At 44.1% G+C, this 22,225-nt stretch overlaps 2 protein-coding genes across 3 annotated transcripts; both read right to left on the minus strand.

The window, feature by feature from the left end:
• Positions 1-512: 512 nt before the first annotated feature.
• txnl4a (thioredoxin-like 4A) lies at positions 513-5,220 on the minus strand. Of its 2 annotated transcripts, none has more exons than XM_017681596.2 (4): positions 5,089-5,220; positions 3,258-3,431; positions 1,992-2,095; positions 513-1,185 (listed from the first exon to the last, which is right to left on the minus strand). In XM_017681596.2, the coding sequence occupies exons 2-4, from the start codon at positions 3,408-3,410 to the stop codon at positions 1,014-1,016; spliced, it is 429 nt and encodes a 142-aa protein (XP_017537085.1). In that variant the 5' UTR covers positions 3,411-3,431; positions 5,089-5,220; the 3' UTR covers positions 513-1,013. The 2 variants fall into 2 exon arrangements, with proteins under 2 accessions (XP_017537085.1, XP_017537086.1); XM_017681597.2 differs by lacking the exon at positions 5,089-5,220 and adding an exon at positions 4,966-5,002 and having other exon boundaries at positions 1,014-1,185.
• A 2,890-nt stretch (positions 5,221-8,110) lies between these two features.
• adnp2b (ADNP homeobox 2b) lies at positions 8,111-22,225 on the minus strand. The gene is made up of 4 exons (XM_017681595.2): positions 21,986-22,225; positions 17,513-17,630; positions 14,128-14,220; positions 8,111-11,884 (listed from the first exon to the last, which is right to left on the minus strand). Exons 2-4 carry the CDS (start codon positions 17,618-17,620, stop codon positions 9,200-9,202), a joined length of 2,886 nt encoding a protein of 961 aa, XP_017537084.1. The 5' UTR covers positions 17,621-17,630; positions 21,986-22,225; the 3' UTR covers positions 8,111-9,199.

Raw genomic sequence — 22,225 nt, forward strand, 5'->3', positions numbered from 1 at the left:
TAAGCTGTACTGACTCCACACACCCCGCCTCGCCTCCAGGCTTTTACTCTACTGCTGTTTTAAAACCGTCGGTTATGAAAAGGAACAAATACCAACTTTTCACCTGGAGAACCTGATTTAAGCTTCACAATCAGACCTTAGAACCACTGTAGAACTTTTTGAGGGAACATTTACACTGTTTGTACCCTGATGAATGAAAAATTTACCTGAACAGAAACTTCATTCCAAGTATGGAAGCATAACAGGTGTCTGTTGCTGGATCAATCTGGTCCTCCAAACATGAGGATAGAGTAAGAATGTTTTAGACTGTGACCCCTTTTCTTAGACAGTCTTTTAAGAAACATCGTTGCTGTCGGAAGAAAACCTTGCATCTCCATTTTTGCCATTTTTCAGTTTTTGACATCATTTGAAAGTGTCTGTTACTCTTTGCATTTTAAATTTCATGATGAATGCCCTAAAAGAAATGACCCAAAATGACATGGGAAAAATTCTGGTTCCATTGACTTGCATTGAAAGTGAAGTGTTGTTTTTCCTTCTCCTGTAAAGTTACTATTTTGGAGATACAAGGTTTTCTTCCAACAGCAGTGATATGTGTGTGTAAAGCTGAGTTTTGTATTAAAGCTGCTCCATCAGGTTCATAACTACTGGTCAGTTGAGCTGGATAAACTGAGGTTTCACTTAATGTGACAAAGCCTCTTCGCTGTAGCAGATGAACTAAAACGGCTTATCAAACACGGCAGCTCAGACACTGACTTCCCAACACTGCTTTCCTTCAGTGCGTCCCTCAGAATTTCCTTCAACACTTTTCTTAGAAATATTTATTCACAACACAGAGGAAAAACAGAAAAGGTGTGCTGGAGCAGTTTCTGATGGTAACTGCAACACTGGGGGAGTCCTTTAAATAAAATCCTACACAAGGCCGCTTCACTGTCCACATAAAAACAGTCCCATGGAGGAATCCGGGAAGAGGACATGGCAATGAGTAGACTGGAGAATGAATGAAGGAGGGGGCATCAGTATCTGTATTTGGTGGAGTAGTCTTTGGGGGACACCACCAGACCTCGTCCTTTCCTGGCTCCCCTGTAGACGGTCTCTATTATGTCTATCATCTCCTGCTTGTCCTCCATGGTCCAGTTGATCTTGTTGTTGTTACCAGTCCCGAGGTCAATCATGATGTGTTTGTTCCTGAGACACAGAGAGTAAAGGCAGGAAATAAAATGATGGTTTTGGTCCCAAATGCGTCACAGAGCACCGTAATAATTTTAATCATGATTTATGATGGGGGGGGGGGCTTTAGAGTCCGAATATATGCCGACCCAAACAACCACAGACGTTTGCTGGTACTGCATAACCCTGTTTAACCACTGAACGACTGCACTCTTAAAAAAAGATCAAGGGTTCTTTAGGAAACAGATTTTTATATAGAACCATAAACACTCAAAGAAACCTCTGCATGAATAAATGGTTCTTTGCATCATGAAAGTGTTCTTCACGTTGTTAGAGAAAGTGTTGTATATGGTTCTGTATAGAACCTTTCTGAAAAAGGTTCTGCTATTGTTACGGCGTGAAGCTTTAGTCAGGAAAATGTAATAATTATTTAGTAAAGATAATGGTTCTATATAGAAATATAGAACCATAGACATTCAAGCACCCTTTGCGTCATTAAGGGTTTCTTTGCATCGTTAAATGGACTGTGCTATAGGTGGTTCCTTATGGAATCCTTCTGAAAAGGGTTCTATTGTTACGATGTCAAGCCTACAACAATATGAGAACCCTTTTCTTAACAAAGAACCCTTGAAACCATGTTTTTAAAGTGGGTCGAATGTTCTCCTCCCATTCATTCCCTTTCATCAGGAATTACAGTTACAGAAGTATTTTATTTGCTGCCAAATGTGGCTTTGAGCGATTCCTCTGCGCTTTACTCCGGCGGTTTAAGAGGAAAAGCCTGCGCTGTGAATCAGACTGTGATGGAAAGACTCTCTGGAACTCACCTGAAGAAGAACATGACTGTGCAGGGGTCGTACAACTCGTACATCTTGTTGAAATCGGGCACTTCTGTGATGTCCACCAGGTAGATCACTGCAAAATTCTTCACCTGGAGTCAAAACAAAACATACTAGACAATTAAAGACTCCAGTGAACAGAAATGTACCTCATATACAAGTGAGGGAGTTGTCTTTCTGGCACCTGTTGTAAGATGGTCCATGAACCCTATGGATTTGTAGTTGGTTAACCTATTAACTCAAACAACAAACAACTGTTCGAGCAATGCTATCAGACGACTATTTGTTCCATGTTCTCAGAGACACCGTCTGGGTTTACATATAAAGATTTTTGCCAGTCTGATTGAACACATTCCGATTACAGGTTAAGACTGATGTGTTTATTCTCACTCTACTCAATAATCTGATGGAAAATCTCCGTTTACACACACACAACAAGTAATCAGATCCAAAATTACACATGCGTAGAGAACCACTTGGGCGTTACCGTGACAACGAGCACCACGTGAGATCCAGTCAGAGTGAGATGAGCAGCAGTGAGCAGTGCTTGTGTTCTTAACTGCTTTAAAATGATGTCAGACTCAGGTAAACGGCCTTCACTCGTCTTTATTAAAGAAGGCCGAGAGGAAGACGTCATGCTCGGAGACACATAAGCTGGACGTCCGTCCCACCGTCGTCTTGTAAAGATCAGAGCTCCTCGGATTCGGTAAATTTTGCTTTTAGACTTTTAACTGTTCTTTGACGCTGCAGTCTCGTTCTCCTGCGGCCGCATTCGACCATTTCTTCCTAACTCTCTTCGAACAGTGAGGGTTTTAGACGAGTCTCTTCTAATTATTTGTACAGAAACATCAGCCTAAACGTTTACGAGTCTCAGCAGCACCAAATTATGACGAATGTCGAGTTGGACTGACGTAAAAGCCTTGTGAATTCTGATCTGGCTGTTGAGACGATTTACATTAAGATATGTGGAGCATGTTTACAGCACAAACCTTTTCAGTGAATTACGAGGGCAAAAAAACAAACAAACAAAAACTTCATAATTATCATTTAATTGTAATCAAAGTAAAATTTTCAATTAATCGTGATATTGATTTGAGGTCATATCGCCCAGCACTAACCCACAGCACACTTTCCATCAATGTGAAGAACGCTTTCACCTTGCAATGATTTCTTTAAGTGTTTGTGGTTCTATATGGAACCATTTTCCTTACTAAAGAACCCTTGAAGAACCCTCTTTTTTAAGCGTGTACTCACCTTTTCAGCAATGCTGTATAAAACCTCGTCCATCTTCATGCAGGTGGGGTCCCAGTCGTGGCCAAACCGGATAACGACCACTCGGTCCTCCTCCGACAGGATGGCCTGGTCCACCTGCCAGCCGTTGTGGAGATGTGGAAGCATATAAGACATCCTGGCTCAAGAGATGTTCTCCTGTAAAACAAACCGCAAAGTACTGTAGCTCAGGACAGGGTTCTGATGAACTATGAAGTGCCGCATGTTTATAGTGAGCCCCGTACACAGAACTGTAGGCAGGACATCGAGACAATACTACCAGCATTGAAACTATGAGAGAATCGTTTCACAGCCAATACACTTAAAATCATGGTTCTTCGAGGGTTCTTCAGCAATGTAAACGGTTCTGTTTGGAACCATGTGTTCAACTATTTGCATGCTTAACTGGTTATTTTTCATGGTAAAACGGTTCTTTAGTTTGAGAATGTGTTCTATGGAGAACCTTTTTGAAAATGTTTCTATGCAGCACCAAAAAGGGGTTTCCTACACGCTTAAAAATTCTTCAAGGGTTCTCTAGTAAAGAAAATAATGCCATACAGAACCACGAACACTCAAAGAACCATCTGTATGATTAAAGGGTTCTTTTTACATCAAGAAGGCGTTGATGTAGAGTGCCTTTTACATGGTTCTATACAACCTTTTTAAAAAAAGGGTTCTATGTAGCAACCAAAAAGGTTCTTCTATCATTGCAAGCTTGTAACAATTGTAACAACAGAAGAACCCTTATTGGTACTATACAGAACCCTTTTCAAATAGGTAATATATTAGAACCATCTACAGCACATTCTTAAGAACCGTTCACAACGCAAAAAAAAATCATGCAAAGGGTTCTTCGGGTGTTCTACACAGAACCATTTTCTTCACTAAATGACCACCTCTTTTAAGAGCGTAGAACCACTTCATGCTTAAAGGGTTCTTTGCACAGTGAAAGGGTTCTTCAGATTGATGAAGAACGTGTTATACATGACTCCATGCAGAGCCTTTTGAAAATATTGCTGTAGAGCAAAATGGGTTCTTCTACTGTATACCAGTCTGACACCACAGCAATAACAGAACCCTTTTTGGTGCTACACAGAACCACATTCAACACATTCTCCACTAATCTGAAGAACCATTTCAGCATGCAAACGGTTCTACACAGAACACACAGCCGTAAAGAAAGCCGTCGCTTTTACTGAAGAATGAAAAAGGGTAAGAGCGGGAGAATTTCCCCGTTCCACCTTAAACAGTGCAGCAACCGCGATCAGGCGCCTCACTGCTGCAACGGCGTCGTAGCTACAGCCGCATCATTTAAGGTGGAACGGGGAAATACGAACATGAAGCTGGAGAATGGCGCTGATTTCAGTTTTGAGCTAAAAGCCTTGTAGGTGAACAGAGCTGGGCGGTTTTCAGGGCTGTGAAGCCGGCAAACCAGCCCGGTTAGTTTATATGAGCGGAGTTCACGTTTGTTACCGCCGCTGTTTCTCGGTTAACGTTAAGCCACTAACCGTCAGCCGTGCTAAGGCTAATAACGAGTCTGAACGGGACAAAAAAATACATCCATAACGTGGAAGAAACTACAAGTTATTAGTTCTCTGCCGTTTTCGCGCATCATGTATTCCCTGTGAACATTTATATACGCTACATATGCTTATTTGCCCTCCGCCGCGGTAGCCAGGTTAGCTTAGCTCACCGGCAGCGTTCAGTTCAGCTTCTACAAAGTTCGGCCACAGATAGTTTTCGCTCGAGTCGTTTCCCATAAAGGAAATAAAGGGAAAAATAAGAGGAACGGCGACGGTGTGTTAGAGAACCTTACCTTACATAAAACGAAAATGTTCAGTGTGGTTTTATCTATTTATTTAAATCTAACGATTAACGTTACTCTGTTTTCTGTCTCGGCTCACACTCACGCCAAAGATCATATCTGGCGAGACTCGCCACTCAATAATGCTTTCCGGGCTTGTCAGGCGCTAGAGGGCGCACCCGAGCGAGTCCCAAATGAACGGGTTTCTATGGAGCTTGTGTGCAAAATCATGGTTTGTGAACGCGTAGAGGTTCTTATACAGAGTTATATATAAGCCTGTCCCTGTTGTTTGTGCTGTAAAAGCGAGGAAATACAGAGAAAAGGTCGGGGACACGTGGTTAGGAACTATTTTTAACTTCGCGTTTTAAGACATTCACCCCCATTCAACCGGGACTTGCTAGCGGGCGCCCTCTGGTGTTTTGCAGTCGTTATTGATGGTAACAGGAGAAACGCGGAGTGGACAGTCTCCCCTTAAACCGGCTCTCTGCTCAAACAGCATTGCGCCCTCTTCTGGACGGGAGCGCAAACGTGGAGTTTCATACTGTTGCACTGCTTTATTATACTGAACATTTTACTGTAGATACAATTTCATGTTTTTGTCGTAATAACATTGAAATTGTGGTACGCGTTTCCTTTCAGTGTAAAAAAGGCACAACACTGAGATACATCAGATTAATATCTGAGAGGCCTGTTTTCGGAGAAAAGGCCTGTAAAATCACTGAAGTTGAAGTAAATATTTGTCAGTGTCAGCTACTCAAGTGGTCCTCAAAGTACATACATGGAAGATGGATGTTCACTAGGTTAGGTAAGTCACTGTGAAGCGTGAAAAGCAAGAAAGACCCAAAACTCTTCACTCTAATTGACCATTAGCGTTGATCAAAGAACAGCCTCATTAAGCAGCTTTTCATTATTTATTTATTTTGTGGTTTACATGGGGGCAGTCGTGGGCTGGAGGTCAGGGAACCAGCCTGACGACCAGAAGGTCGCCAGTTCGATCCCCAAAGCCGACTGTACGTCTGAAGGACTGAGGTGCCTTTGAGAAAGACGCCTAATCCCCAACTGCTCCCCGGGCGCTGTGGATAGGGCTGCCCACTGCTCCCCGGTCAAGTGTGCCCACTGCCCCCTAGTGTGTATGTGGTGTTTCACTGCAGGGATGGGTTAAATGCAGAGGTGAAAAGGTCACTCCATAATTAATATGGTTGGGTGCTCACCACATATGCCTTGTGTGTCTATACACTAATTATATAATAAACTATATTAATAAACGTCTTTATTATACTGAGAATCCAATTAGCTCCAAACACGCGCTGTATTTTAAAGGGAGTGTCATCCATCATTCCTGAAGATAATCTGGACCAAATCCACTGTGAAGATTAAATGGGCAGATCAGCACCATCTGCTGGTGCCACTCAAAACACCTAGACTCCACCATTCATTTTGCCATAGAGAATAAAGGAGAACTCCACCCATTCTGTCTAAATTCCTGCATATTTAAAGTGGCGAGATGTTGATAGTCACTTAGAGGAAATCTCCTGCATTACACGGTCACTGAGATGTAAAGGTTTCTATGTGAAACGACGTCTTTACAGTGGTGGTGATGGGAACCAGACGTCGCCATGAAAACAACACAGATATAGACATCTTATTTACTATCCAGAACCACCAGAGAACCTACACGAGTCTTCTGAACTTTTATAGGGAATGCTGATGTGAAAATAGTGGAAACCCTGGGGGGGGGGGGGGGTATTTTCTCTTCAGCACTATCCATGTAAAACTCTCCACCAGCACCATGTTATAAACACACTTCAGCATCTCAAAACTCAATACAGCGGCTCGGTCATCAGGCAGTGAATTCATAACTATTTCATTAATTAAGAGAAGCTTATTAGTCCCAAAACGGGGAAATTCCACCTCCGCATTTGACCCATCCGTGCAGTGAAACACCACATACACACTAGTGAATAGACAGACAGACACACACACACACACACTAAAGGGGCAGTGAGCACACTTGCTCGTCTTGCTCAAGGACACCTCAGTCACAGACTCTCGGCTCAGGGGGATCGAACCAGCGACCTTCCGGTCACAGGGCCGGTTCCCTGACCTCCAAGTAACTTTCTGTGAAGGAGCTTTTAGAGGTGGACGTCTGGTTCCCATCACCACCACTGTAAACAGTTCTGACTCTGTACCAACAGCAAACATTTAATTATGCAGAAGTTCAATTAGAAATGATTAATTAAATAAAAGAAGCATTCCTAATAATTAATCTGTTACTGTCAGTCAATCAATCAATCAATCAATCAAGCAGCTCATCTGTATAATAATAACTGAGTAATGTGCTCCGTTAACATTCGTTATGAACCCAAACCGACGTTGGAGGGAAATTCCACCCTTAAAAAAGATGGTGCTGCAAGGGTTCTTTAGTAAAGAAAATGGTCGTTTAGAACCATGAACACTCAAAGAACCCTCTGTGTGATTAAAGGGTTCTTTGCATCATCCTTCAGATTGATGGAGAATGTGTTGTAGGTGGTTCTACACAGAACCGTTTTGAAAAGGGTTCTTGTATTATGACATCAAGCTTGTAACAATGGAACGCTTTTGGGTGCTATATAGAACCCTTTAATCATGCAGAGGGTTCTCTGAGTGTTCATGGTTCTGTGTAGAACCTTTTTTACCTTTACTAAAGAACCCTCTGCATGATGCAAAGAACCCTTTAATCATATCGAGGGTCCTTTGAGTGTTCATAGTTCCATGTAGAACCTTTTTTTCTTTACTAAAGAACCCTTTCAAGAGGCCAAGAATCTTAATCTTGCAAAGGGTTCTCTGCGTGTTCATGCTTCTATATAGAACCACGTTCTTCACTAAAGAACCCTTTAATCATGCGGAGCTTTCTTCAATGTAGAACCTTTTTTCTTTACTAAAGAACCCTTGAAGCACCTTCTCTGAACTGGAAAGAGGCTTACAAACGGTTCGGTTTTAACAACATTTCAGCAAAAAAAACAACAAAAATATATAAATAACAGAAATAATAAAATAATAGCGGCACATGACGTAATTTAATGTGTAACTTTTAATTCTGCATTCGTTCTCACGCTGCGGCGCCCTTGCAAGTGCTGCAACGTGCTCGATCGGTGCTGCAGTTATAGACATAAGCTTGAAAACATGACGTGAGCAAATACGTCGAATCTTCTGACAGCCTTACATTCCACTGTTACAAGAACCGAAAGATGTGGGTGAACCATGCTTACGACCGGCGACGGAACAATGGACTGCCATGCTTCTGAAAGGTGGAGTTGGGGCTCTCAGAGCTGGGAGGCCAGAGAACTAGGCAGTTTGCAGAAACGTGAACAGTCCTTTGCTGAGAGTTTCAGAGTGGATCCTGTATTTGCCGACTTGTTTCTGTCCACAGTGCATCGAGAGACCACCGTGAGAGGAGGCTGAAAGGGATACTCCGGCTTTTAGGCACGATTCTATTCAAAGTAACACACAGTGACGAACCACACTGACATATCATGATGTAGGCACGGGATAAATGAGGAAGCACTTTGACGAAATACTGGAAACGTTTCGAGGAAAAAACTTCTTAAATACGTTAAACCTACACTACAAAGAAAGCGCTTTAACTCGAAGAGCACTAGGAAATAACCTTTGCATTAATATCGGAGTATAAAAATGTTGGTATTAGGTTAAAATAATAATAATAATAATAATAATAATAATAATAAGTACAATAAAAAACAGCTTGAACAAAAATACCTAAGCGAAGGCCGACTAAGTCGTACTGTAAAAGTGGTGGTGCGACGTGATGGGGTAACATTTCAAAACATGAACCTATAGTACAGTATTGTTCTGTGCAGAATGACTACGCAAACACGTTACTGAACAGCATACAAATCCAGATACAGCCAAGTTCAACTTACTATTTAAGTTTACTTCCGAGAGAAAGGGAGTCTACGGTTTCTACGGCGATGATCGTGGTCCTTTGAAAACTGATCTACCATGAATAGGATACACTTTTTTTTTTGCATCGTTTTTGGAGAGTCTTATTCTCTCGACGCTCTTCTGTTCCGTGTTTTCCCCGCCCCAACTTCATGAGGAAAAAACCGGATAAACTAGGCAGCCTTTATTCAGCCTCTTCTTCCCTTCGCGACTCTGGTTCCGGCGCTTCCGATTCCACGTCCGCCACCGACTTCTCCGGCTCTATCTCCGGAATGCGCAGGTTGTGCTTGAGTTTCATCAGCTCGGCCATTTTGAAGCCCATGAGAACCACGGCCTTGTTCCTCTGCAGGTGCTTCATGCACCTGGTGCGCTTCGCCCCGAACTGGCAGGCGATGTCGGTCTTATTCAGCAGTAGACGGCTGCTCAAGCCAAGGATCTCCTTCTTGAGTGCGTAGGGCTGTTTGTTGAAGTACCTGTTCACGAAGTCCCGTCGGTCTTCGAAGGAGCGCATCTCCATTCCGGTGGGATCCAGCGCGAACTGCACAGAAGGATCGACCTGCATTTCGGAGGACTGAGCAGCTAAACCTGCCATCTTCTCCCTCTCCATCTTCCTCTTCCTTGCTAGCCTGGCCTCTCGCTCTCGCTTGTTTGCCTCAATGGCCTCCCTCACTGCCAGCTCCAGCCTCAGCTTGCTCTGCAGCTCTGGGCTCTGGATCACTGGGACCGACGCTTGGACCGGTGCCGGAACTTGAATTGTGGTCTGTCTTGGAGGTGGTGGGAACGAGACTAGCCCCTGGCTCACTCTGGGGGCGACGGCTAGCCCAGAACTTATTATTCTTTCGGCGTCTCTTGGGGTCTTGGGCGCAGAGCGGCATTTGGATATGTGGACGCTGATCGCCTTGACTGTGGTTTTCCCTGTGTACACTCCGCCACAGTATATGCACTTGTACGCCGGGGCTTTGAGTATGGCGTGTACAGTAGGCACGATGAAGTGCTTCTCTCGGAGGTGGATCTGATAGCACTCCATGTTCATCAGCTTCTCAGAACAGAAGACGCAGTCTGGGCTGTCTAGTGTTGGCATTGGCATCCTGCACACAGGATGAGGAGTCGCAGGCAACATCTTCAAAAAGATCAGGTCGAGGGAATTGGTAACTAGAGCCAAGTTGAGCTCTTTTTCTCCCATCATCTCTTTCGGGGCTGTGGTGTTGATGTCAAAGTAGGGGAAAAGGAGGCTGCCAGATTCATCCGTGTAAAGACGGTACTCTCGCCGCATGAAGTCACAGTTTGCCTTTTGGTTGGGACTGTGGTCCATCTGGATATGTGCAATCAGCTGCTTGATAGAGTAGAACATCCCAGAACAGTACAAGCAGTTCAAACCATGAAGCAGATGTTCGAAAAGCCCCTTTTCAGAGAGCAAGATCTTGCACATCAGGCATTTCACGGTCTTGTCAGGCATCTTCTTTAAGAAAGGTGCTCGGGCAGCCAAGCCCAGCTTGGACTTCTTTGACGACTCTTTGTGGATCTCAGCATGGGACTCGTACAGGCTGGATGGGAAAAGCTCATTACAAACGGGGCACGTGATCCATTTCTTAGTCTTAGAGTCCTGGGAACCATTGCTCATGGATGCGCTGTGCTGAAGTGTGGGGTTGTTCTGTGATACAGGCAACGGTGCCTTGTTGACCACTTGCATGTTATTTGCCCGGACAGACAAAACTTGTAGGGGAGCAAGAGTATAGGTGGGCAGGCCATCGACTTTGTTGCCTGTGGGAATCAGATGACTCAGAAGAGACTGTGATGTTAGCATTGTGCCTCTAGGTGTAGGCTGGTTCACAGGGAACCGTGGACTAACAATCATTGACTGTGGTGGCGGTGGTGGTGGTGGTCCTCTAACTGCCGGTACGTTAAACTGTACCCCTTGTGGGAGCAGAACCTGTCGATGTGGAGGCTGCAACTGACCAGGCACTCCCACCCTGACTGGCATCTGCTGGTGCGGAATAACCGGCTGAAGTGTTGGAGCGGGAGCCATGCCTGCAATAGAAGGTGCCGTGGCAGACATAGGTCTTGCAGTCTGGACATTGTGAACAGCCAATGGCTGACCAGGTTGTAGCAAACCCTTTGCCTCAGCACTGGCAAGCTGAACCAGGGCTGAAGCTTGAGCAGGAAGAATTGCTGGATTAGGCCCAGGAGCACTAAACAGTCTGGGGCTACCGTTTGCCACACCCTGTAGTACTGCACCTGGAGCTGGGGCAGGAGTCACTAACGGTTGGCCATTCACCCCTGCAAGAACAGGGCTGCCTTGTGCCTTTGGTGCAAGAGCAGGAAACAACTTCTTGCTGTCAGTTTCGAAAATGAGAGCGTTAATGTGTAATTCCAATTCCTTGTGCTTGTCAGAGGTTAGTATGTGATAGAGCAAGTGCTCTGAGGTCTCGGCATTTGCTCCACAGACCTTGCAATAAAATTTCTGGTACATAGGACCTAGGAGCTCAGGTTCACCGTCCATTCTTTGTCCAGCAAAGCGATTTAACAGGGAGGTGTAATGATTAATGAGAACATGTTTCTTCATGCTGTACAGGAGAGTATCATTAAAGTGGCATTTTCTGCACTGAAATACGTGGCTTCCGAAGGCTTTGGTGGGCAAATGCTGTGGTGCTGGTTCAAGCTCTGGCTTTTGGAGCTCAAGGTGGAACAGTTTGTAGTGCTTGGAGATCACTTTTGGGTGGGCAATGAACGGGCAGCCGGAGCAGACAGAGAGACTGCAGAGACGCTGCTCCTCGTCATGGCAGCGATGAATATGAGACCGGAAGGAATACCACGACCGAGTGGAAAATTTGCACAAAGCACAGCACAAGCCTTGTGTCCGATATTCCCACTAGAGGGAAAAGAGAGAAAGGCACAAATGTTAGACTCGAACGTCTGTGTAAAGAAACTTCTGCACCTGAGACCCCAGACTGTGACTAAACGGCAAATATGATCAAAAACAAACTCCAAGTATTATTTTTAATCCAGTTTACATAAGTACATACATGTACACAATTTATACAGTATTTACCAATGTCTGCAAAGTGTGAAAGATAGTAAATCAGTAGAAAAGATATTTTGAAAGCTGATATCCCCCAAAAGTGTACTGCGGTTCACATTAAGGTAAATTTAATAAACATTTCAGATGTTAAAAGGAGTTTGTACGTATATACCTCGGCCTCAAAAGGATTTGGACACATATCCGTTTTAATATTGGTTAACTTTAATGGAATCCTTTAGGTTAATTAACTAAAATGTTTAACAAAATAATATCCGTTTCAGAGACGCCACTTTTAGCACATGAACCAGACTGTAGACACTTTGTGTGGAGAAATCCTGGAGAAGAATTCCAACCAGACTGCACTAAGGGTTCTGTAAAGCAAAGAGGTGCAAACATCAAAGCCTGGTACTGTGTTTTTCTTTTAGCGGTGTTTACTGATAAGTGCAAAGACATTCTGGAGCTGCAGAAGCTTTCAAAGAACAAAATATCAAACAAACAGTATCAGCTGCCACTTGACAGCTTTGCTAAGAAGAAAATGACAGCTATGGAATTCCTTCGAATGAATGCAGCCTGGTTTGACGTGTTGTTTCCTAATACAATGAACTTTATATGTAGTCTGTACAGTTTTAAGCAAACACCTAAATATTTTTTATCTTTTCTGTCACTGACCAACCTGAATTCCTCCAGTACACCAAAAATATCCAGATGACACACTGTTCTGACCAAGCATGATGGCATGCAGCCAGTACTATCTTCACATTATTAAGTGATACTTATTAGTCCCAAAACAGGGAAATTTTACCTCCACATTTAACCCATCCGTGACGTGAAACACCACATAGACACTAGTGAGCACACACACTAGGGGGCAGTGAGCACACTTGCCCGGAGCGGTGGGCAGCCCTATCCACGGCGCCCAGGGAGCAGTTGGGGGTTAGGTGTCTTGCTCAAGGACACCTCAGTCATGGACTGTCGGCTCTGGGGATCGAACCGGCGACCTTCCGGACCTCCAGCCCATGACTGCCCCAAGCAGGTGGGCTGAGGACTGGAGTCCAGCAGTTTTCTGATCTCTCAGCTCTGACTCACAATTAAACCCTGTAATTTTAATTGTTATCTGCCGAGTTGAATCAGGTATGCGTGAACCAGACAATGACCAGACAGTTCAGGAATTCTGCAAGTATACAAGCACTCAAAGGTGCATCACAGTCAAAGAATTAATCATTTGCTTCTTTATGATCGTTTTGTTATTATGAACATAACCGCTTGGCTCGCTGATGCAATACATTCCGCAATCCACGGGCCAAAATCAGACGCAAATATCTTTATTGTTGTATGGTCTGTCTGCTGGTCTTAGCAGCAGCTTGTGCTACAGGAACAATATGAACATCTGTTAAGAGTCAGACGTTAATAAAGGCAGCTTGAGCAGACAGTACCTCACCGACATGCTGGTAGAAGAAGATGACAGCATGCTCCGATGCTGAATTCCCTTGTTTGGTGTGGAGTACTGTAAAACTGCGTTCAGACGGAAGCGAAACTAGACCCATGATTTTTGGTGGACCAGCATTTAGTTGGAGCAACTGAATATAAGTGGAGCATTTACACCCGTCAATACCTTTAAAAAAAAAAAAAAAAAAAAAAAAGAACCACCTGCACATTTAACTACAAAGAGAGCATAATTAGTTATGCTTAATTGGATACAGATTGCATGTTATGTGAAATGTTGCATAAAAATTGCTGTTCATATAGTTTTTAATGGCAGTTTTAAATGTGGCCCTTCCAGTGCATTGTGCCTGTGTGTCATAATTTCATGACATACATTGTGCATCATATAAATATCATGACATGATACTTTTGCCATATTTCCCAACCCTTAGAATGAGGGGGAGCATCCAATATACAGAACACAGTCATGGCAAATGCTTAAACAAGTCTTTGTTTTCATGTGAAAATAAGAGTCTCACACAAATATTCACTTTAGTGTAAATCTGTTACGACAGAAATTTTTGGGTGAACAAAAATGCTGAAATTGGTAGGGATTTCACTGCTTTATCAACTTTAAACTCATTACATTTAACAGATTAATAAACCATCACCTTTTTCTTCCACTTGCCATCGAATCCATCAGCCAAATCACTCCATTCGGTCGCATTATAAACTGTATCCCCTGGATCGAAGTCCTTGAGACCCTGAGTTAGAAAGACAGCAAAGATTAGTTCCGAAAAGCAAGACCCAACTTTATGACTGTTTCCTAACCATTCTTCAGAAATGACAAATGATGGGAAGCGAAAAGCTCTGGGACGTCTTGCCGTATTCTTGTGTGATTAATAACTTGGAATAACTGTAGGAGGAGTTTTCTGTTGAGGATACACAAGGACTAAGAGTCTGTTCACACTTCACGCATCTTTGGATGATCAGATAGTTATCCAGTCGCTCAGACCAGTCCAGAGGTGGTCCAAGATGCACTGAAGACACAACTGAGCCAAAGTTATTCGAATTCCTCCCAGACTAAACTACGTTAGTACGGAAATTAAGGTGTGGGCTCTATCACATACGAAATAAAATGAGGCCCTGTGAAAGCCGGCCGGAAGGCGGGGCCCGAGCTCTGAGCAGGGACAAAGTCCGACGAGGATGGCGGGGAGAGGAACACCGCGGGTCATAAGCCCGGCCTCCTCTGTCTCTCATTAAAGGCAGCGTGGGCACTGGAGCCGAGAGGGAACAAGAGCTCGTTGTTCCGCCTCCTCGTCCCCGCCTCCCAATCGCATCTTGTCTGCCAGGATCACATGTGAGGCTAATTAACGTGGCCTCACTGTGGGCCCGAAGGCGATGCCCAGGAGGCAGGGCTCAGGACTCTGGCGCCATCAACCCCTCACTTCGCCCCCGTTTCGGAGCTCAGGCCTCGCCTTCCTGCCGGCTTTCGCTGCCGTCATCGCGGCCCAGTGGACGGCCGCACGCCACAGCACAACTGTGAAGAACATTTCTGTGGCACCTGGAACTATTTAATGATTACACCACCACGTCTTTACATGTTTACTGTGTGTCACGCTGTGTAAGACGCTGCAACTGAATTCTGTGAGTTTGCAACATTAGTTATACTTTTTACTGAAGGTCAGGCTGTAGGAGAAAGATCTTCTGGGTCCATGATGTGAGAAAGTTTTAACATGCTTGTACCTTTTTTTTTTTAAAGTCACGCAATAAAAAAAAAAATCCCTCAGCATAACAAGATTTTGTTATGTCAAAGTTTTGCCTGAAAAAAACAGCGAAGGGCAGTATGGATGTTTACATGGCTGAGCAAAACTGGGGAACGTGCATCGCCCTTTCTCTAAAGGAACTTTGGGGTTACAACATGGTTAGCCATTCCTTCGGAAAGCAGGCAACTCTGTATGTGAACTGAAGGCTGAGCCAGGCTAACGTACAAGTTTATATATGAAATGAGCAAAAGGTTTTATTTTCGTTATCATCTTCGCCCCTCTCTGCTTCTCTCGGCGTGTCTCACCTCCCGACTGGCTGTTTTTATTTAACGCTGCCAGAACTTTGTCAGAAGCTGCAACACGTCACATTAAAAGTTCACTTACAGTCTTGCAATTAAAAGAAGAAGCAGGGCACGATTCTTAGGGGCGGGTTAATGCATTTGATTGACAAGTACGTAAAAACAAGACGGCGACGAGTAGTAAACATTTCCAACCTGTGATAATAAATAGAAAAATCTTTCACACTTAAGTTGTGGTCGTTTTTATGTGAAGTGTTGCTGAGTGGTTTCAAAACTTCCCTCCGTGTCGTCTGAGTGACTCTCAGTGCATGTTACTCCATAGTCAATGAGGAAAACAACGCCATGGAAAGACTTGGGAAAAATCCGCCTTACTGGAGACACATGTGGCTGAGCGTAAACGTGATGTACACCGATTATGACCACCTCCTTGTTTCTACGCTCATTGTCATTGAGGTGTTTAAAAACTCCAGCAGCACTGCTGTGTCTGATCCACTCAGACCAGCGCAACACACACCAAACCATCGTTTGGGTGGTGGATCATTCTCAGCACTGCAGTTTTTAAACACCTCACTGTCGCTGCTGGACTGAGAACAGTCCACTAAACAAAAATATCAAGCCAACAGCGTCCTGTGGGCAGCGTCCTTCAACCACTGATGAAGGACTAGAGGATGACCAACACAAACTGTGCAGCAGCAGATGAGCTGTCGTCTCTGACTTTACATCTACAAGGTGGACCGACAAGGTAGGAGTGTCTAATAGAGCGGACAGAGAGTGGACACAACTCCAGCAGCACTGCTGAGTCTGATCCACGTGTACCAGCACAACACACACTAACACACCCACGACCACGTCAGTGTTACTGCAGTGCTGAGAATGACCCACCACCCAAATAGCACCTGCTCTGTGAGGGTCCATGGGGGTCCTGACCACTGAAGAACAGGGTAACAGAGTATCAGAGAAACAGATGGACTACAGTCTGTAACTGTAGAACTACAGAGAGCAGCTATACAGTAAGTGGAGCTGATAAAGTGGACAGTGAGTGTAGAAACAAGGAGGTGGTCAGAACGTTACGTCATGATCGGTGTATGTAATTCATTATTATCCGGACATTGTCCAGTGTAAAAGAGCTCTTAAAACAGGCAACTATACCTACATAAAAACGGTATTTAAATTGAATTCTCTCCAAGGCAAGGAACATGTTATAGTAATGGGGGAGGTTATTGATTAAACATATCCTTGAGTCATTATTAATAAAAGGTTTGGCAGCAATCATTAATTAGAAATTATTAAAATTGAAAACAGTCATTCTAACCAAGGCCGGCGGGCTTAGACAGAGGAAAGTTAGGCCTAATGCTTTCAGGCGAGAGGTTGTCTGTGCCAGGCACTGTTAGAAGGCCTTGAGAGATAAGCGAACATCTCCAAGTAAAGAAATACGGCCATGAGGACACCGATAAGCAGCGAGGCCCATTTTGGAGAAGTCGTAAAAGTGGTCCTGGTCAGACAAAGCACAGAGGTGTCGAAAAGAGTAAATTTAACATAGCGAATATAATGAAAGCCAATGGGAACCCTAGGATGGTCAGAGAGAGGAGGAGCGAAGAAAATACCCCGGGGAGGAGCACTGACCCCATTCAAAAACCACTAAAAACTGATGTGATGTCTTTTGACCTGATATTAATCAGGCAGTGATCTTTGCATTTCGGCTGCGGGAGCCGACGTGTCACCTGAAACTTAATAGATGAAGATGGGAGCTTTTCCTCTCCTTCCAAAGGAACGTCGTTAAACCTTTTTGGCTGTATTACTTTTGGTAGTTTGCAAGAACGTTTCTAATCTTTTGATTTAATAACCTTTTTTTTTTTTACATTAGAAAACAGATTCAATTAAAATCAGGGTATTAATTAAAGCATCTATTAGTTGTAACATAACGCTACGTCCGAGAACCCAGGGTGGAGGCCGGACCGCTCTGGATCCCGACGTAAAAACACAGCACCTACCTCGCTCAGTGTTAGACACTGCTCGAGCCCAAATTCCGTCAAAATGTTCTTCACTTTCCTTCTTGTTCTTCGGATTTTCTCAATTCCTCGAACAGGATACTGATACATGGTTCTTCGCCTGAGAAGAGACAAGTTGATCACATTAAGCACCAAATGTGTTCACAAGTGTAGCATTTAATAAACAGCACATTTCCAGAATGATCGTAAAACACAGGTGAGGAGGAGCGCAGTCGGTCCTTAATTAAGCATGTTATGAGAACTCATTCACTCACAACACTTTACAGAGGCTTACAACACTATAACTAACAATAAGATCAGATCTAATGATGGCCTGGGGCTACAAAGGGCTAAAAGACTGAGCATGGACTATTTCATTGAGCACAAGCTCAGGCAGCCACCACAAGGCCCAGCTGCAAACTGGAGTTATCTAACAAAGCAACATGTTAAACAAAATAGCAGGTGGTGTGTTGGAGAAAAGATCTCCACGTGCTCTGCAAAGCCAAAGGCTAGGACTATTCAAATAATTAAATAAACATCATTTTAACCACAGAAACCCACATTTCCACTGATTCGCTGTCAAACCGTTGCACATTTAGACGCCGTTCTGGAGCGAATCTTTGGAAAATGTTGAAAAACTGCAACCATAGGTCTTAAAAGTCAAGAGCACTCTCACGGCGATTTAAAACAGAATGTGTAGAGACCTTTTTAGTGCGTCTAGGACACAGAAATGCAGATTATTTTACACATTAATGGTAGTAAACAGATAATTTTAGGGATGCAGCCACTGTATTTGTAAATCCGCCTTATAAAGCATTTTAATGATGACGAAAATGAGAAAAACACCGTTCGTTCCCTTCGTCCTACTGTGTCAAACCAGCTGTGAAAACGTCAGCCGGCCTGAACCGTTTCACGGCTTCTAGGAGTGTTGGACCGGGATTTATATTCATCGTTCATGTAGATTATCAAGATTCCCAAAAAACGTCTCCACTACTGGTTTAGGACCACCTACGAAAACTTCCCAGCTTCCCACTCGATACGGAAAACACAGCAATAAAACCCAAAGTAGCTGCGAGCATGTAGTCCGTTTATTCCGTTTATGGAACGATACACAATTAAAACTGTTTGTGTTGTCAAATATATTAAGAATATATGCGCATATGGAAGCCGCTGTCTTGGATGAGCAACCTCTCTCTGTTCGTAAGGGTATTAGAAAAGTTATTTATGTCAACTTCGTTTATTTGTTAGCAGCTGTTTGTCTGTTTTTCGGCCCAGAGTGTCCTTAATTTCGTTTCCCGGCCGAAAACTTAAATATCTGCACAATCACTAGTAAACGTAATATATTCGGATCAAAACCTCGTATCTCCAAAATGGTAACTTAACAGGAGAACGAAAAAACATGCTGTACTTTTAATGCAAGTCAATGGAACCAGACGTCTTTTTATTGTCATTTTCGGCCGTTTCTTTTGGTCCGTTTATCGTGAAATTTACACACAATTTAAAGAGCATTAAGAATTTACAGATTCTGTCAAAAACTGAAAATATGATAAAAATGGAGATACGAGGTTTTATTCCGACAGCAGCGACACGGAAAACTGTAAATCAATTTTCCAAAAAAGAAAAAATACGACAGGAACGACTGCAGAACTCCTACACTTGGGTCTGGTGTGTTGGAGCAGAGAACGGTAGAACCTGATCCGGGCAGGTGGCCCCCAGGACTGGAGTCCGGACCACCGTTTACAATGAAGTTAATCTGTTTATAATGGAGTAAACAGGCACTTTGACGAGGGTTCAGAGTGTGGACTTATGGGATATGTAGTTTTTGGCCAAAAGTAGGTACAAAGTGGGTTAAAAAGGGAATCCCCCCCCCCCCTTCCTCCTCCTCCTCCTCTACTATTCTGCCTCAGCGTAATTATGGTTTACAGTGCGGTTTCTCTGATCTAGAGAAAGTCACTGAGTCAGAAGAGGTCATAGTGGTGGTGATAGGAACCAGACGCTGGAGGATAAAAGCTCCCTCACAGCAAGTTACTAGACAAAATGGTTATGAATGTTTCTTGAGGTCTGTTTATACTTATTGTTTTCCCCCCATTCATGACGGAGAGGTAAACGCACAGCAAGCTGTTTTATCAAATTTTACCATCACCAATATTACATTTAAAGCTCGGGAGGCTCGTGTAGGTTCTCTGGTGGCTTCAGATAGTAAACAAAACGTCTATATCTGTGTTGTAGTCATGGCGACGGCTGGTTCCCATCACCACCACCGTAAAGCCATCTGAGTCTCTCCATTCAGCCACTTAACACCGAACCCCTCTGAATGCCTGGTGGCATCGCCAGGTGGCATCGCAACTGAATTGTGTAGAAATTTTGAAACGGTGGTGGAATTTCACAACAGAGGGTCTCTGGGGGCTACAAGATCAACCACACGGACGAACGGGGTCATGGTAAACGATACCACTGAGAAAGGTAATGCAAGCAACTGGTTCAAACTTTTAGAGCAACTCAGCTCAGAGGCCTAGACTTAAAAAATAAAGACGAGTGACTGAATTACTACAGAAATTACGACTTTAGGTCCAAAGTGGGAAACTGGGCCTATTAAATCTGAACACTATGACCTAGTTTCCCCAGACTCAGATCAAGCCCAAACCTAGACTCAAAGAACTGGCACCATCGGCACTGCAATTTAGTCCAGGACTAGGCTTGTCTGGGAAATTGACCCTTTAGTTCATAGGGTGACGGTCAACGTGGTACACGCTGCACTGAGCACGGACGCTCCCAGCCAAACGCTCCCAAAATAAGCCTGGAAAGATTCAGGTGCAGAGATCTGTAGTGTGTGTGTGTGTGTGTGTGTATCTTACTGCAGTTAGAGCAAAACCTCGTATCTCCATTTTTGTCGTTTTTCAGTTTTTTGACATAATCTGAAACTACCCATAGTCCTACATACTGTGTCTAAATTCCATGATGACTGGTCCAAAAGAAATGACCTGAAATGACTCGGAAAGACGTCCGGTTCCATAGACCTCCATTAAAAGTGGAGTAAGTTTTTACCTTCTCCTGTAAAGTTACAGTTTTGGAGATACAAGGTTTTGAGCCGACAACAGCGATATATAAAAAGACACCATGCTCCAGCTACAGAAAGCTGGGATCACACACTCTATGCCACCACATTGTTCATTAGACTAAGTCAGCTCCACTCTTAAAAAAAAAAAAAAAAAAAAAAAAAAAGATAAGGAACCCTTGAAGAACCTTCAAGTTAATCTAGCAATGATTCCATTTAGAACCATGAGTTCATTTGCATGCTTAAATCAAACGGTGCTTCGGATGGATGGAGAACATGTTGCATGTGGTCCTATATAGTCCGCACCAAAACGCTTTTCAAAGGGGTTCTACACAGAACCACATGCGAAACATCAGGCAGTTAAACGGCTCCTGGCACCGCGAGCTTCAGTGGTCCTTCAGGTTGATGGAGAACGGGCTGGATATGCAAACACACACGATAAAACACCAGAAAGGTTCTTCTAATGTTACAAGGCTGACATCACAACAACAGCAGAACCCTTTCTGGCGCTGTACAGAACCACATGCACATCATATAAGGGCGGTGCGGCGGCTGAACTCCTGTTTAAAGCGCTAACGCGGGCAGTTCAGCCAACTTCTCCGCATTCACGCCGCTCAAAAGCGAAACAACAGCGGGAACGAGGAGCCGAGAGGAGCGCAAACCGACGAAAACGCACTGGAGCCGAGCAACCAGGCCGGCCGGGGCTGCTAAAATGTTCGCTCGCGTAAATAAAGTCGCCTCCGCCTCTTAAACGGCAGCCGCTGGAACCCCAGCAGAACCGCCTCTCTCCACAAACACCGCCGCAAGTTCGACGGTCTCCTCATTAAAGCTGATGAGGCTCCTCGCGTAACGTTAGCCTGCTGTCATTCACGCTAACGCCCGGCGCTAATTCACGTACAACATACGGCGATAACGTTAACAAGTCGCCCACTAAATACTTCCCACAGCAGGCGGTTACGCGTTTACCGGACGACCCTCGCCAGCCAGCATTAACGTTCACGCCTGCCCGCCCGCCCGGCTTCTGTTTCGAATTCTGCCGGTCCACCTTAAGCGGTGCAGCAGTTACACTCCGGTCCACTTAAGGTGGACCGGCAGAATTCGAATAAAAATGCAACCTGAAGTGTGGCAAAAAAAAAAAAAAAAAAAACGTCTAAAAAAAAGCCACATAAAGCGAGTTTAGTCGACCTAATACCAGATCAATTTCACTAACTAAATAAAAAAAAATAGGCAAAAAAATTTTTATTTATATATATATTTAACGCTCCAAACACGTTAAATGAACCAGTCATGCCCCAGGCGCCAGGGTGAATGCAAGTTAACAGCCGCACCACTTAAGGTGGAACGGAGAATTAGACTAAGCAGCCAAGTTCAGCCTCGTCCGGCTCCCGCTCATCAAATCTCTGCGCTAGTGTTGATGTTACCTTCTTCTTCAGCGCCCCCGTTTTTGGGAGGGAGTTTTTCAGCGAGAAAATAGCACGAATCCTTGCGCAAGCGTCGACTACGGAACGCGTGGACGGCCCGGCAGCGCTCCTACCACCCCTGGCACAACATCTGCAAAGCAGCGAGGTGTGGAAAATCTGCTGTTCCCCTCTAATTTCGGGGTGACGGGAACGTTTCGCTTAACGTTTTCGTGCACATAAAAGAGAAAATGGCGCATTGAG

The sequence above is a fragment of the Pygocentrus nattereri genome, chromosome 1 (genome assembly GCF_015220715.1).
Source record: "Pygocentrus nattereri isolate fPygNat1 chromosome 1, fPygNat1.pri, whole genome shotgun sequence".
NCBI lineage: Eukaryota > Metazoa > Chordata > Actinopteri > Characiformes > Serrasalmidae > Pygocentrus > Pygocentrus nattereri.

What these genes read in the sequence shown, in the direction of transcription:
- txnl4a (XM_017681596.2), bottom strand. Translation starts at nt 3,410, where the DNA reads ATGTCTTATATGCTTCCACATCTCCACAACGGCTGGCAGGTGGACCAG. An exon ending in TATACAGCATTGCTGAAAAG is followed by an intron (nt 2,096 to 3,257) that starts GTGAGTACACGC and finishes TTTTGACTCCAG; the next exon opens with GTGAAGAATTTTGCAGTGAT. An exon ending in ACAGTCATGTTCTTCTTCAG is followed by an intron (nt 1,186 to 1,991) that starts GTGAGTTCCAGA and finishes TCTGTGTCTCAG; the next exon opens with GAACAAACACATCATGATTG.
- adnp2b (XM_017681595.2), bottom strand. Translation starts at nt 17,620, where the DNA reads ATGTATCAGTATCCTGTTCGAGGAATTGAGAAAATCCGAAGAACAAGA. An exon ending in AGTGTCTAACACTGAGCGAG is followed by an intron (nt 14,221 to 17,512) that starts GTAGGTGCTGTG and finishes TTTCTAACTCAG; the next exon opens with GGTCTCAAGGACTTCGATCC. An exon ending in ATGGCAAGTGGAAGAAAAAG is followed by an intron (nt 11,885 to 14,127) that starts GTGATGGTTTAT and finishes TTTTCCCTCTAG; the next exon opens with TGGGAATATCGGACACAAGG.